At 42.9% G+C, this 15,631-nt stretch overlaps 1 protein-coding gene across 1 annotated transcript in view; it reads left to right on the top strand.

Moving 5' to 3' along the window:
* Window positions 1–15,631, top strand: part of suclg2 (succinate-CoA ligase GDP-forming subunit beta) — a 138,893-nt gene that overhangs the window by 64,592 nt on the left and 58,670 nt on the right. Inside the window, exons 5-7 of the mRNA XM_079242640.1 lie at window positions 918–1,070; window positions 3,921–4,010; window positions 6,529–6,625. Coding sequence (XP_079098766.1) covers window positions 918–1,070; window positions 3,921–4,010; window positions 6,529–6,625 — 340 coding nt within the window. The remainder of the gene's footprint in view (window positions 1–917; window positions 1,071–3,920; window positions 4,011–6,528; window positions 6,626–15,631) is intronic.

Here is a 15,631-nt window from a genome sequence, read left to right as displayed (position 1 = left end):
GCTAACCGAGCTAACCCGGAGATAACAGGAGCTAACCAGCTAACGGAGCTAAGCGGGCTAAAACTAAGTCACGTTGTTAACCGGCTAAAAACCGCGGTTGTTCTACGTTCTTCTGACTTGAAGCGGGAGATCGGGTACCTGTCAATCAAAAGGATACGCCCCTAAAAATGCCGAACTTCAAGATTAAATAACTTTTAAACGGGCGAGTTAGAAAAAAATTCACTCCCCCCACAGTTGTCATAAAGGTAAACCTGACCTATTAAACCTAAAATAGATGTTTGAACCAGGCTGTAAACATGTTTATTTCTGCTGTAAACATGTTTATTTCTGCTGTGAAGTTGTTTTTTTTAACATGGGAGTCTATGGGGATTTGCTCTGTTTTGCAGCTAGCCCCTAATGGATGAAGGGGGAACTGCATTTTTATGCACTTCAGCATAGGCTTCCCTTTTTACCGCCGGAGGTTGCCGCTTGGTCTAGAGACGTGGAATCCAGACTCACATGAAAAGTGGGAGAAATTTGGCCACTGAGGCCCACCGTCCAGTCACATCAGTGTTTTGCTTTTAAAGAAATTTCTTTACTCCTAGATGTCAGTACTTTTTACACACTGTACCTTTAAGAATGGCCGATCATTGGAACTATGGATGGAAGTAGCGCTTTCAGTGGTTGTGCTTGTTTAAAGTCGCACCTTGCCCGGAAAACCTGCAGCTTATTATCCTCCTCAGACCTGAGGAGCCCCATCATCCTTTTTTCTTTTCCAGTTGGGCTTCTTGCTTTCTCCCTCTTCACTGTCTTTCCTCAGAGCTACGCCATCCGTCTGTCAAGCCTGCTTGTGTGTTTAGCTTTTTTTTCTGTTGTGGTTGGTGTCATAACAATGTTCTTCCATTCAGTCCTCCTTTCTCCTGACGTGTCATGTCCAGGTGATGGTTGCTGAAGCCCTGGACATAAGCAGAGAGACCTACTTTGCCATCCTCATGGATCGCTCCTGTAACGGTCCTGTCATGGTGGGAAGCCCACAGGGAGGCATGGATATCGAGGAGGTGGCTGCCAGCACCCCAGAGCTTATCTTTAAGGTATAAATTTTTTATTTCCAAGACATTTCTAAATACTAAATGCAAAGCAGATTTACAGGGTAAAGGCTTTAATTACATGGAATAGTTGTCTTATAATTAAATTATTTGGTTGCAAAATTCTCATCGTTATTTCTTTAAAAAAATGTCACAGAACTTCATAGCATTGCTAAGCCCTAGCTTGAGCCCCGTTGCTAAGGCCTAGCTTTAGCCTCATTGCTAAGGCCTAGCTTTAGCCCCGTTGCTAAGGTAGGCCTGTTGCTAAGGCATTAGCTGGCCTGTTCCTATCAACGGGGTTAAAGCTAGGCCTTAGCAACGGGGTTAAAGCTAGGCCTTAGCAACAGGGCAAAAGCTAGGCTTAGCAATGGGGCTAAAGTTAGGCCTTAGCATCCGGGCTAAAGCCAGGCTTAGCAATGGGGCTAAAGCTAGGGCTTAGCAACTGGGCTAAAGCTACGGCTTAGCAACTGGGCTAAAGCTAGGGCTTAGCAACTGGGCTTAAGCTAAGGCTTAGCAATGGGCTAAAGCTAGGGCTTAGCAACGGGGCTAAAGCCAGGCCTTAGCAATGGCTAATTTGGCATCCATCTTGCACCCTGCCTGTATGCTGAGTTCAGGCTGCATAATATACCAAAAATGAACATTGGCCACGTTTACAGCGTAGTTTTAACTCCGAATAAAAGTTATTCCGCTTTAAACTGGTGAAAAATTACTATATAAACATTTCTAAAGCAATCGTCGGTTGGACATTAAAGGGGTGCTGTTATGGTATTTCGAGTTTTCTGAGCTTTCTACAGTGTTACAGTGTTGAATCCTCATCAGACATGTGAACGGCACTGTTTTTTAATCACTTAAACGCATGTTTTGAGTTTGAGTCCCATCATGCTTTCCGTTCGGTTTCCATGGCAACGAAAAACGCATCGTTTTAGAGAGTATTTTCTACTTGGAAATCCTTGTGACGTCCCGGGGGATAAGGTTCGGTGATTGGTTACCTTCTACTGGTTAACAAGGGCATGTACAAATACATCAGGCGGGTGGAAAACGTGGGATAAAGTTATTTCCAACGATGGCTGGTGAGTTTACCAAAGAGAGACATCCTGCTGCATTCGTTGCTGTGGGTTGCTGTTTTCCACTTCGTTTTCAGGCTCTGATTCAGGTTCCAACATGTAGGGCTGTATGCTATGTGTTGACATTGTATTTTGTTTTTTTTTAATTGAGTGCATATTAGCCTAATCCTTCTGTTTATGAGATGTTACAATGACGGTGAAAGCAGTTGCGGTGCGCACTCCCGATGTAGTGCAGTGGTGGGAGGCGGGGCTTAATGCGGAAGAGTCTCAATCCACTCGTTTTGCCCACAGGCTGATCTGACAGCCTACGGAGAGGGTCGGTCTGAAGTAAATAAAGCCATTTGTGACAATAACTCGATCAATCTCAGCTCTTCTGGGCTCAGAAATAAAACTAAATTAGCCTGAAATGCACATAATAGTTCCACTTTAAACTTGATTTTGAGGTAAGTGTCTGGTTTATTTGTATTTTAATTCTGAACTGATTAATTCCTCTGTCATGTAAACCTTCAGTCTGCTCTGAGTTAATTCCGATCGTTCTGCACGTGCTAGTTTACTTGTCCCGTTCCGATGACGAACATATTCCCCGTGTTGTTTTACCTCCCGTCTTCTGTAGTCTCTTACTTCTAAGCTGAAGTAGTATGTACGTGTCGAGCTGCTGCTTCAGAATTATAATCAAAATAACAGCTAAACTGGTTCTTGTGTAGTTTTCTATGGTACGAGCAAAAAAATGCCAAGCAGGAAGTGAACTTTGTTTATTTCTGGTAAAAGTACCGCCCTCTGTCCAATCAGAACACTTCCCAACCCGCCGCTCTAAAGCGAAGTTAAGTGAGGACATGTTTCATGTAAACCTCCATTCAGAATTATTATTTGTAACCGTACCCATCGTGTTGTTAGCCTGCATGATAAACATAGCGTAACAATTGGCTAAACTGCTATAACTAGTTGGTCATATATTAGCATAAGTTAGCGAAGTGACGTAATGCTGCTGTGCGCTAAGCAGCCTGTTTGTTTTCAGTTGAATTCGAGCTTAATATGAATAAAAACACATTTTCTTGTTTTTAAATAGCCATTAAATAGATTTGACAGAACTACTTGGCATTAGTTGCTGTCGTTAACAGATGTACGCTTAAAGCATCACGTGTGCCTTCATGTTGTAGCTGGATTTCCAACTCATTTGCAAGGCTGCAGCTGCGCGTATCATGAAGCTTCAGCTGACATCTCCAGTGCTTCAGACTTAAAAGTTTCTTTTTTTCCTTGTTTGCACAGTCAAAGTCTGAAAGGAGGTTAAAAAGCCGCATTTTGCCTTTATTAATGTAGACGCGCTGAAAAACATCAGTGGAATCTTATTTTCATGATGAATCTGCGCTTTGGCAAAAATAGAAATCTATCAGGAGTCTAAAAACAATCAGTCAACTGTCAATCATGACAGCATGCACCTTATTATCGAGTAAACTCACCGATAAACCAGAAAGCTTTCAAAAAAGTCAACGTTTGAAGAGCCAGTAAAGGGATGAGAAGGACTCATTATGAGAGAAACGTGTTTTATTTCCTCCACAAATGGTTTTAAATGAGATTCGTACAGTCTAAAAGCCGGATCTCAGACTCTGGTGGCCATAGACTCTTAATCCGAGCCTTGCTGTACTTTTCTCTGCTTCATAATGATCCAGTTTTATACAAGGATCAGTTTCAGTGTCGCACCGCAGCTCAGCAGTCGAGCCCCCTTTTTTTTCGCACTTCCTTTAATCATTTCTTTGTCGTCCTTTCTCCTTCACTTTCCCCACTGTTCTTACAGGAAGTCATAGACATATTTGAAGGCGTGCGAGACGACCAGGCACTCCGCATGGCAGCTAATTTGGGTTTCAAAGGACCTCTGCAAAGACAGGTAATGGGCACTCACGATGCTTTAGAGCTGCCATGCAAAGAGGAGGCAGAGAGAGCTACAATTCACACAAACCTATAGATGCACAGATGCATGCACATCTACAAGCAAACCACACTTTGGCTATTATTAGTTTTCCAGAGGCATGTTGTGAAGTGTCACAACACGAGACTTGCTTGCCAGGTGGTCCATTGTTGTTGCTGGCACTGATGCACGGCACTGTGCCAGGCTCTGGGAGCTGACATCACTAATGATACCATTTATTTAGAAGAACTTGCATCAGTTTTCAGAGTGAATCATGCAGTCGGAAGCAAAACTCCCCTCAGAGAGCAAGCTTTGTCTTTTTTTCTTCTTAACCTCATGTTTTATAAATTATGTTGACGAAACATTTGCTCATAAAATGATGCCGGAGAAGCCGTGCACAGAGACACCCCAGGTTTTACAGTCCAAAGGGACACGTGTGCACTTGGTTGAGTTGATTTCAAAGCATCTATGTCTCGTGGCATCATGACACTAATTTGTTTTCTTTTCCACAGGCTCCATAAAAATTAGATTAACGCAAAATTGTGACGCATGGACTTCGTATAAATCAACCAAATAAATTTTCCCCTCTTGAAGCAAAGTTGAGCTGAAGGCCTGTAAGCTTGTTTGCTTGCTATCCATCAGGTGTGATGCGTTCATTTCTGACTGGAAAAGAGAGAAATAAAATGATTAGCTGAGTTGTTAATTTGCTTTGCTGTGGGATACAGCATCATGTTGATAAAATTAAATCTGCTAAAATATATTTTCTATTTCCAAAAAGCTTTTTTTTTAAATAATACAGTCAACAAATGGTAATTAATACCAAGCCACAGTAAGCCTACACCTTCTAAACAGTGACAAATAACTATAATTAGTCCACTTATGTTCTATTAATGCTGATAATCTAATATCAGAATTCAAACTTAACTAAATCCATCTTTTCCAAATAGAAAAGAAAGACAAGACAGAAAAGAACTGAGGTGGTCAAATTTAACGAAAGAGCCAAAAGCTAAGCTAACTCCAACCGTAGGACAGCTGGTAAAATCATTAACAAACCCATCACAACAAGGCTGATGGGGGAAAAAAGTTCCAAAAAGACCCCAAACAAACCCCCCAAATAGCTGCAACCCAGGATTGGTGAGCACATGGCAAGTTCAGTCCTCCGGTTGAGTCATGCAGGTTTTAGATGTTTCCCTACTCTAAAGGCTCGTTTCTGCTCCCTTACATGTGGAAACACGTGTAAATGTGGACGTCTGTGTAAAACGTTTTAATAAGTCGTCCTCATACTTCGATACGCCTTTCATGTAGTCGGTTAATCCAGTAGGGGGCAGTGCTGAGCCCGAGCTCACATCCGCGTGTTGACACTGCTTGGTAGCGGTGATGCTACAACTGTCTGATAAACACTGAAAAAACACGACGTAGATCCAAAAGCTGAAGCTCAGTGACTCAAGCTGTGGCTGATTGTGGCAACTCCAGTCAGTTAATGTTCCCACCAGCGCACGTGGACTGGAGAACCGCTCCTGTTGGGACGGGATGCCCAGCAGAAAGCTCAGCATCGCCTTGACGCTTCCGCTTCCGAGGAGATGAAGGGGAAATCACCGGACTAGGAAACAGGTTAAATATACAATCAGATCATTTATCAGCAAGGGAAAGGTAAAGCCGACGCCGGAGTGAAGGACAGCATATGAAATAAACTCTGATGCTTTAATACTTTTTCAACAAAAGAAGTTCTGTCTTTATTCCCTCCAACTTCAGAACAGCTTCTGCAGAAAGACGCCGTGGAAATTATTCTCTCTAATATGGAGGGAAGTTAGCAAACTTGATTTACTGCGGGGAAAGGCAGCTGTGTGTGTGTGTGTGTGTGTGTGTGTGTGTGTGTGTGTGTGTGTGTGTGTGTGTGTGTGTGTGTGTGTGTGTGTGTGTGTGTGTGCAAATACTGTTGCCATGGAGGACTAAAAACAGGGCTGTGTTTGATCACCTTCAGTAGCCTTTCAATGTGAAGTCAAGCTGCTTGTTGTTAAGAACAACTGAAGCAGCGGACTGAAAATTCGCATGATGATGATGATGATGATTTAGTCTCATTATGTAAGAGCTGTGGTGTTATACAGTCCCAATGTTCCCAAGTTAAACATCCGTCCACAGTAGAGAGGAAAAGTGTTTACATGAACAAGCTGCACATATTTCTGCGTTTAGACCCAGAAATATGACTTCTGCTTTATGGAAGCTGTTTGTTTCAGCCCTTATCTGCTTTGCTGCTTGTCACACCTTTTAAAAGTCAGAAATGAAATTTTCCCTGGCACACACACACACACACACACACACACACACACACACACACACACACACATAACGCAACCATGCAAAGCCAGCTCAGATAGTGTGGCATTGAAGGTGATTTGCCTTCTCTCATGTAGCCGGTGAGCGTATCTGAGTGGCCTTGGCGGCGCGAGTGCTCCGAGTCAAACCCTGTGGTAATTACTGTCGTCTGTGGACCTTGCAGGCTGCAGATCAGATTAAGAGGCTCTATGATCTGTTCCTGAAAGTCGACGCCACTCAAGTCGAAGTCAATCCTCTTGGAGAGACTCCCGAAGGACAAGGTACAGTGTTTCATAGAAAACGTCGTCCTGTCTTCTCTGTGTGTGTGTGTGTGTGTGTGTGTTGTCCAGTCTCTGTCTTGTGCATTTCATTTCTTCCTGTTTGAAGATGCAGCCTCCATTTAGAGAGTGACAGTGAGATGCAGGCAGGTCTGGATGCTTTCAGCTGTAATTGCAGCACACTGACATCAGCCTCTTGTCAGCGCGACTTTGTCTAAATCTAAACCTAAACCGCTCTGGGGAGCAGATCTTCCCATATTCACAGCATGTTGATGTTTGCCGTTGTTTGTTTCTTCATAATGATTCTCTGAAGGTGTAAACTCTGCCATCCAGAGGTAATGAGAAGCTACAGATTACAGTAGAAACATCTCTTTCCTTCCTGCAACAGTAAAGAATCACACACCGTTTAGTCTGATAAACAGATCCAGATAGGATGAATGTGAGTTAGCGCGTCCCGAAAAAGACTTTATTTAAACCTTAAAAGTGCTTAAGATTCTTTTCTTGAATAGAAAAATAGAAGCTGAAGTTGAGCTTTTAAAAGTCAAAGTCAGGTTAAGAAGAAGCATCTGAGAGTGAGAAAATGTCTTCCTCTTCCTTTAAGGCCCCATTTAGAAATCAATAAATGTTATATTTAGAATTCAGTGGATTCGCTCAGTGCTAGGGAAGAGCTTTCCAGGAATTGCCTTGTTGGAAATCTTCCCTATTCCTGATGAATAATGCATTTGTATGGATGAGAGGCAGGTAAGGAATGAGAAGGGATGAAAAAAATCTGGATTTTTTACATGTTCAGTCTGTTAACTTTCCCCAGTTAGAAGCTGAAAGCACCGACCCCACGTCGATGTTGATCTTATCCTTTTCTTTAAAGAAACAACTAACATATCGTTCATTGATGCCTGAATCAATATCAGAAGCAGTCGTATTGTTTTTGAAGCGCACGTATGGACTCAGTATGAAGCCATAAAGATTTTTCAGCTGTAAATGGAAGTTTGCAAATATTTCCACTTTATTTTTGTGAATCAACTTTTGTCATTCTGCAGAGGAATCTGAAAGATTTAAGTTTGTAAAAGTGCAGAAAAGATTTGAGTCTGTAGAAAAACATCCTGTCCACAGATGCATCGCTGCAGATGTGAGTTCTGTCCCTGTTTTAACACCGTTCTCTGATTGGATGGTGACTAATCAAACCGTCCAATCAGAGAGCAGATGGTCTCCTGTCCTTCCGCACTGCTGCAGGCTCTTAAAGTGGAGTAAGTGTGTTTTAAAGACGACTGTCTCTCATGGTAAATACGATAAACTGATATATCTGTCTGAGACTCGAGGAGAGGTGTTGCAGACTCTCTCACACCTCTTTGTCCTCCACCTGGCCGTTATATTCAGTCACTCGCCTTGTTTTCCTCCAGCTGCATGTGCTGCAGTTACGACTTCGATATTTGACTCTGGTGTGCAGCTCCTGGTGGTTGTAAATGATACAGCGGAGGAGAGAGAGATGCAGTTGTCAAAGAACTGAATCATCTACACATCTTACCATCTGTCCATCTGGGGGGGGGGGGGGGGCGCCAACAGCCACCCTGCGCTTGTCTTTTGAGGAGCTGAGGAGAACCATGGTGAGCATCCTAACACAGCAGCGAGCGACAGCCACCCTGGAATCCAAGCTCCTCTAAAATAGTAGTTGCGACGCACAGCTGGAGGACAGCGAAGTGACCAGGCGAAGACGGCTAGACGTCTGAAGCACCTGCTGCTCGACATTCAGAGGGAGTGATATCACCTCATCACATTCAGTTTGCAGCTCCAGACTGAGTCGCATCATTTTGTCAGATGATTTTACAAACTTCATCACATTTAATTTTTTATGCATGCAGTGCCATTTAAAAAAAAAAAAACGCTCTGGTCACACGGCTTTAAGAGCCTTGAAGAGTCTGCAGGAGTACAGGCTGCTCTCTGATTGGACAGTTTGATTAGTCGCCATCCAATCAGTGAGATGCTGCGAAATCTACATGATATATAATAAATCTGCAACTTGCAGCGGTTAAAAGTGAAGCCTATGCTAAGTGCTAAAGGCTGCAGTTCCCCCTTCATCCACTAGGGGCTTTAAATCAGAGCGAATCCCCATAGACTCCCATGTTAAAAAGACCAACTTCACAGCAGAAATAAACATGTTTACAACAGGAATAAACATGTTTACAGCCTGCTACAAAAAAACATTTTAAGTTCAATGGGTCAGGTTTACCTTCATGACAACTGTGGGGGTAAGGAAATATTTCTAACTCCTCTGATTAGAAGTAATTTCATTGCAACATTTGGGATAATTAGGGGTGTTTATTTTTGATTGACAGGTATCCAATATTCTGCTTCAAGAAGGCAGAGTGCAGTGTGTTGTGGTTTGTAGCCGGTAAACAGCTTGTTTTAGCTTTAGCCTGCTTACCTCCATTAGCTGGTTAGCTTCTGTTAGCTCCGGGTTAGCTTGGTTAGCTCTTCGCTACAAACAGGTCGGAGTTCAATAGACATCAGTCATCCAACCCATTCACAGCGCCCCTCTCAGCTCCACCTCTTTGCCTTTTTTAGTATTTTCGCTGCCGGAGACGGTGAGAACCACCCATTGAGCTTCAATTTAGCTCTTCAGAAACCTACGGCTGATGTCACAGAGGCTCTGCCCATCTTTCATATACAGTCTATGGACTTTAAGTGGCAGCTTTGAAGAACAGAAGTCGTCCAGTGGTTTTGTTTAGTAAGATGGAAGCAGACTGAGCAGGTTGGAGTGTTTTCATAGATTTTCTGCAGATGATGCTTAACGATGATGCCAAAACCTCCTTCCAAACCTTCCTTTATGAAACATGCACGGTCCGTGTTAGTTTATGATCTTTTCAGGTTGTTTTTTTTTTTTTTTTTTTGCTGCTCATCTTTACATATTTACTGCAGCTTGGCTCATACTTCAGCCTGCTTAAGTTTCTTTAGGAAAAGCAATTGTTATTGAGCTTTTTTACCCACAGTTAAGATGTACTTCATTCAACAGATTTTCTTTTATTGAATCCCAGAATCCTCAAATGGCTCCCCTTGCTCCACATCAGCGCCACTGCTGTGTGCAGGGGTGTGTCTATTTGCCTAAAACGAACAATACGCTTCGTGATTTAGTTGATATTCAGCTGCAGGGTTCCCCGCCGAGCGCCACGCTGTATCATGATTTTCTCTGGATGTGAGGTGTAATCATCGGTGGTAATCCAGCCAGTGTTGCTGGTGTTCTTGGCAAACTGGCAGAGCGTGAGTTTAGAGTCATAACTGCTCTGCTGCTTATGTGTTTATGTGTAACAGCTGTACTTACATTGGATTAAAAGGAGCGGAAATATAGCCATGGCCTTTCTTAGTATGCAGCTCTCTCTGTTGTAGCTCAGTAAATCGCTGTTTCTCTTGGAAAAAAAAAGAACATCCTAACTGGTCACAAAAGAACTAAATAGAATTGGGCTATTTTTGGTTACATAATGTCCTGTCAGGCAGGGATTTTTCCAAAAGCTGCAACAAACAGCCACTTTTGCACCTGTGAGCCATGGAACCACATAACTTATCATATGAAGACACAAGATATATCAGTTTTCATGAAAAGCTAAGTTGCAGTGTAGTTTTCCACCACTTGGTGGCAGTAATGTGTCAGTCCATCTATCCATTTTCCTAAGCGTTGGGAGGAAGCTCGAGTCTAAACCAGCAATCACTGGATCAGAGGCGGGTACACCTGAACAGGTATCCAGTCCAATTCCTAAAAGCAGATGATCCTCAGCTAGCCGCTAGCCGGTAGTGACAGTTATGAAGAAGTATTTAAAACCAAAAGATGACGACTGTGGTGGTCCCAAAAGCCCCTAAAAGGCAAAAATATGGATCAAAAACAACCCAGTTTATTAAGTCTGGTCTTATAAAGGTAACAAGCAGATGGGAGAGGTTGTTAGGAAGAGTTAGCTGATGCTAGCTAACGCTTTCCTACCAGTCAGTGGAAATGAGCGACAGATGCAGAAAACATCTGTCATGTCGGGTCACTAAATAAAAACTAGTAGATTTTATATTTTTAAATCAGACTTGAGCTGCTAAATTCATTCCAGGTTTTATTTCACGTGTCATCAACCTTTATATGTGAGGTATAAATGTTTTCATAATGACCTCATCGATTCATGTCACTTTTTATTACGTCATATTTTTATTATTAAATATTTTTATTTACGTCACACAAGGTTTTACTGCAGGTTGATTTGGTTTAGTTATTGCAAATATACAAGTTAAACCAAGAGTGAGATCTGTTCAGATCATACAGTGTCAGTATGTGAACTGGCCCCAGACCAGCCTGTGACGGTTGATCTAAGGGATTATTTATAATATATGATCACTGTTGTTCCCAATAAAAGTTTCTGCTGTCAGATGGACCCTTTTCCACTTTTTTACTTTTTTTCTTTTTTTTTTAACCAAAATTAATTTGTCACTTTGTTTTTCTTTGACTTTTATAAAATGTTGAGCAGTAAAACAGTAGGAACATCTGTTGCATATTAAAACCCTTTTGTGAAGTTTAGCTGCACGACTTTAGATGCTGCTTTCATTTCTTCCAAGTATGAGGAGCATTTGTACGTACTGCAGGGACAGTGGATGTATGTATGCATGCAGTTACTATGTTTATATGGTATAAAGCTGTTAGTAATGCAATTTCTGAATAATAAATGAAGATATTTAATTTGAGATTTTCTACATTTTCTTTTATTTAATGGGGAAAAAGAATCCTATTGAGATTAAGAACGTCTTTTACAAAGTAGTCCGCTGTGATGACATAACATTAAAAATTTTCATTCACACAGTAACCAGATGTTTAGAGCAAAACGCGTGCGGTTGTGGTACGTTGTGCAGAAGGAACAGCAAGAAGAAAGCAAGGATTTTCTTTTCTTACCCTTCGTCATGTCGCCATTTAGTAGCAGCTGCTGGTGCAGAAAATGTGTCTGAGTGGTGTGAATTTTAGAATAAGTCACCAAAACAATGCATGTTTTGCTTCATATCTGTGGAATCACTGGAGCTCTGCTGGAAACTGCTCAGATGTTGCTTTACTAAAACTATTATCCCGCTTATACCATGGTCACTCACAAAGGAAATAATATAAGATCAATCACTAATGTTGTTTTTACTGTTTAAATAATGTTTTTACAAGAAGCAGCGGAGCGGACTATTTAATGTCTCTTGTGGCGTTGCCAAGGTAACCACCGTTGGCAGCAACCTGCAGCTCGTTCGGCAGCTGATACTAGTGAAACTGGTGTCCATTATCACTTTTTAATGGACACCCTGCAACCAATCAGAATCGAGTATTCACCCAGAACATGGTTTAAGGTAAACATGGTTTACAGGTAAACAATGAAGGCATTAAAAATACAAATGAGTGACGCTGGACACAAGTTGACTGGAACGTGTCCTGCTGAGACGTTTTCCAGCAGGTTGAAGATGCATCGCTTTTTTGATGTCATTTCGTCTCATCAAAAACAGATTCTCGTTCAGTGTCTGCTTTATCAAATATTGACTAGATATGTTAGTTATTTCATGATTTTTTTATGAATATTGATGAGGAAAATTACGTTTTTCAAAGCTTAGTTCTTTACTGAGAGGTAGGAGTTTGCTTTTCTATCAGCCAGAAGGTCGTGATTCACGGAGGCACATGAATCTCAACTCATTTAATGGCTCAATTTGTCCAGATTTCACCAGGGACTTCGCTGCTATATTCCACAAACATGTATCAGAAAGGAGAATTTCAGGAGGGGAGCTCTTGTTTATTTATTTATTTGTTTGCTTGTTGGGTAATAGCTGTATTTATTTTGTAGATAGACTGCAGTAACAGATGTTTCTGGATAAAAACAAAAAGAATTGAAAGAAAGCCAGTTTACCTGAAGGAAACAGTATTTCTCCTTCCCGTCTCAGTGGAGTTCGCCTGCTGCATGGAGTGTGTGTGTGTTTACATTTGATTTACTGCTGTTTTTATTCTCACTTGCAAAAGCATATTTTTCATATTCATCATAACATGTGGGTTTATTTAACACTATTTAATCCAGAATCACTCATGAAACCACGTCCACCCGGTGATTCAGTAGCTTGTAAAACCACCTTCAGCAGCAATAAGTTGAAGCAGCACTTTCTTCACATTAATGTTTCAGATTATTGAAGCATATTTGATGCTTAAGTTCATCAAGGTTTGCAGGTTTCACACAAAGCTGTCTTAAAGGTGCGGATAAATAAAAAAAAAAAACAACTCAAAGTTCAATGTCAGTAAAATTATGAAAGATTGTGTCTTTACTTGCATCTCATCACTTACCTATAATAATCGTGTTTTTTTTCCCTGAAGGTCCATTTCTGCTCCCTTAGGTATGCAAAGGGTGCTGTCCTCATACTTTCACGCATTTTCTAAGGATGTATTCATATCAGGACAGTTTGCTAGACTCGGTCCGGTTGGGGACTCGACTCAGCTGTAGGGGGGTGTAACCATGCAGACCGAGACCGTGTTCACGCTGCACTTTGGTCAAACGCGCCAAACCATTAGAATAATATATCCCCATTCCCACCAGAGGTGGCGCTGCACTAATATTTAGCAGAAGAGAGGACCAGACCGGCATGAAGAAGAAAACTCTGTTTCCTCCACCTGCCAGTTAAACATGGAGACCAAACTATGGCTGTTTTGGGTTTTTATTGTGTCTTATGCAAGTATACTGCAGAAATCCACTGCAACAATGGACGCAGTATGAACACCAGACGAGGCAGAGGACCCTTAACTATGACTATGCATTTACCCACAATGCAACGCTACGCCACATGCAGGAAGGGACTTGGTTTGTAGTCCGCTTCCTGTATTTGGTCCGCTTGAAACGGACCGATACCGCTTTGATCCGAATCAGAATTGGTTTGCTGCATTCACATTTTCCCAAATGAAATGTAAGTTGTTTCTTGGTTGTTGAGTGAGTTCATCCACCAGTGGGCAGCGCCAATCTCAGAGTTAGCCTATGTGTTTGTATCGGTAAAGCATCACTATAAAGTTGTTCACAACATCCCAAAAACACCAGAAGAAGAAGAAAACCTAAAGATTTTTAGCTGTTTTTAACTTCTTGTGCATCTTCTTCAGGTGCTTTTTATTTGGCCGTTTCTGCATCATCTTCCTGTTCCTCTTCTCTGGTTTGTTCATTAGTCAGGTTGTGCATCAGATTTACAACTCAGCGCTTCCCCCTGCGTTTTGCAGTGATATTTTCCATTTTCTGCGTGACGGATAACTAAGTGTGTAGCCGGTGCAGGAGGCCGACTAAACTGTCTTCAGAAGTGTTCGGTGCATTATTAAAAACTGGAAAGATGGTGGGGAAGCCTGGGCTCCTAGCAGGAAATGTGGTGGGAAACATCCAGAATGATGGTGATCAGTTAAACGCTTGGTGGAACCAAATGGAAGCAAAACAGCAGTAGAACTCAGGACCATGTTTCATAGTGACTGTAAGAACTTTTTCACATGAACAATGTGGAGGGACTGAACAGCCAGAAAAAGACCACTGATCAGAGAGGAGAACTGTCAGAAAGACTGGACTCTAGACCTGGAAGAAGGTAATCTGGTCTGATGAGTCCAGACTGACCCTGTTCCAGACTCATCATGTGGTCTGAGGAGTCCAGACTGACCCTGTTCCAGACTCATCATGTGGTCTGAGGAGTCCAGACTGACCCTGTTCCAGACTCATCATGTGGTCTGAGGAGTCCAGACTGACCCTGTTCCAGACTCATCATGTGGTCTGAGGAGTCCAGACTGACCCTGTTCCAGACTCATCATGTGGTCTGAGGAGTCCAGACTGACCCTGTTCCAGACTCATCATGTGGTCTGAGGAGTCTAGACTGACCCTGTTCCAGACTCATCATGCGGTCTGAGGAGTCCAGACTGACCCTGTTCCAGACTCATCATGTGGTCTGAGGAGTCCAGACTGACCCTGTTCCAGACTCATCATGTGGTCTGAGGAGTCCAGACTGACCCTGTTCCAGACTCATCATGTGGTCTGAGGAGTCTAGACTGACCCTGTTCCAGACTCATCATGTGGTCTGAGGAGTCCAGACTGACCCTGTTCCAGACTCATCATGTGGTCTGAGGAGTCCAGACTGACCCTGTTCCAGACTCATCATGTGGTCTGAGGAGTCCAGACTGACCCTGTTCCAGACTCATCATGTGGTCTGAGGAGTCTAGACTGACCCTGTTCCAGACTCATCATGTGGTCTGACGAGTCCAGACTGACCCTGTTCCAGACTCATCATGTGGTCTGAGGAGTCCAGACTGACCCTGTTCCAGACTCATCATGTGGTCTGAGGAGTCCAGACTGACCCTGTTCCAGACTCATCATGTGGTCTGAGGAGTCTAGACTGACCCTGTTCCAGACTCATCATGTGGTCTGACGAGTCCAGACTGACCCTGTTCCAGACTCATCATGTGGTCTGAGGAGTCCAGACTGACCCTGTTCCAGACTCATCATGTGGTCTGAGGAGTCCAGACTGACCCTGTTCCAGACTCATCATGTGGTCTGAGGAGTCTAGACTGACCCTGTTCCAGACTCATCATGTGGTCTGAGGAGTCCAGACTGACCCTGTTCCAGACTCATCATGTGGTCTGAGGAGTCCAGACTGACCCTGTTCCAGACTCATCATGTGGTCTGAGGAGTCCAGACTGACCCTGTTCCAGACTCATCATGCGGTCTGAGGAGTCCAGACTGACCCTGTTCCAGACTCATCATGTGGTCTGAGGAGTCCAGACTGACCCTGTTCCAGACTCATCATGTGGTCTGAGGAGTCCAGACTGACCCTGTTCCAGACTCATCATGTGGTCTGAGGAGTCCAGACTGACCCTGTTCCAGACTCATCATGTGGTCTGAGGAGTCCAGACTGACCCTGTTCCAGACTCATCATGTGGTCTGAGGAGTCCAGACTGACCCTGTTCCAGACTCATCATGCGGTCTGAGGAGTCCAGACTGACCCTGTTCCAGACTCATCATGCGGTCT

This window comes from Telmatherina bonti (genome assembly GCF_933228915.1).
Source record: "Telmatherina bonti genome assembly, chromosome: 6".
NCBI lineage: Eukaryota > Metazoa > Chordata > Actinopteri > Atheriniformes > Telmatherinidae > Telmatherina > Telmatherina bonti.
This window is presented reverse-complemented; position numbering and strand designations above follow the sequence as displayed.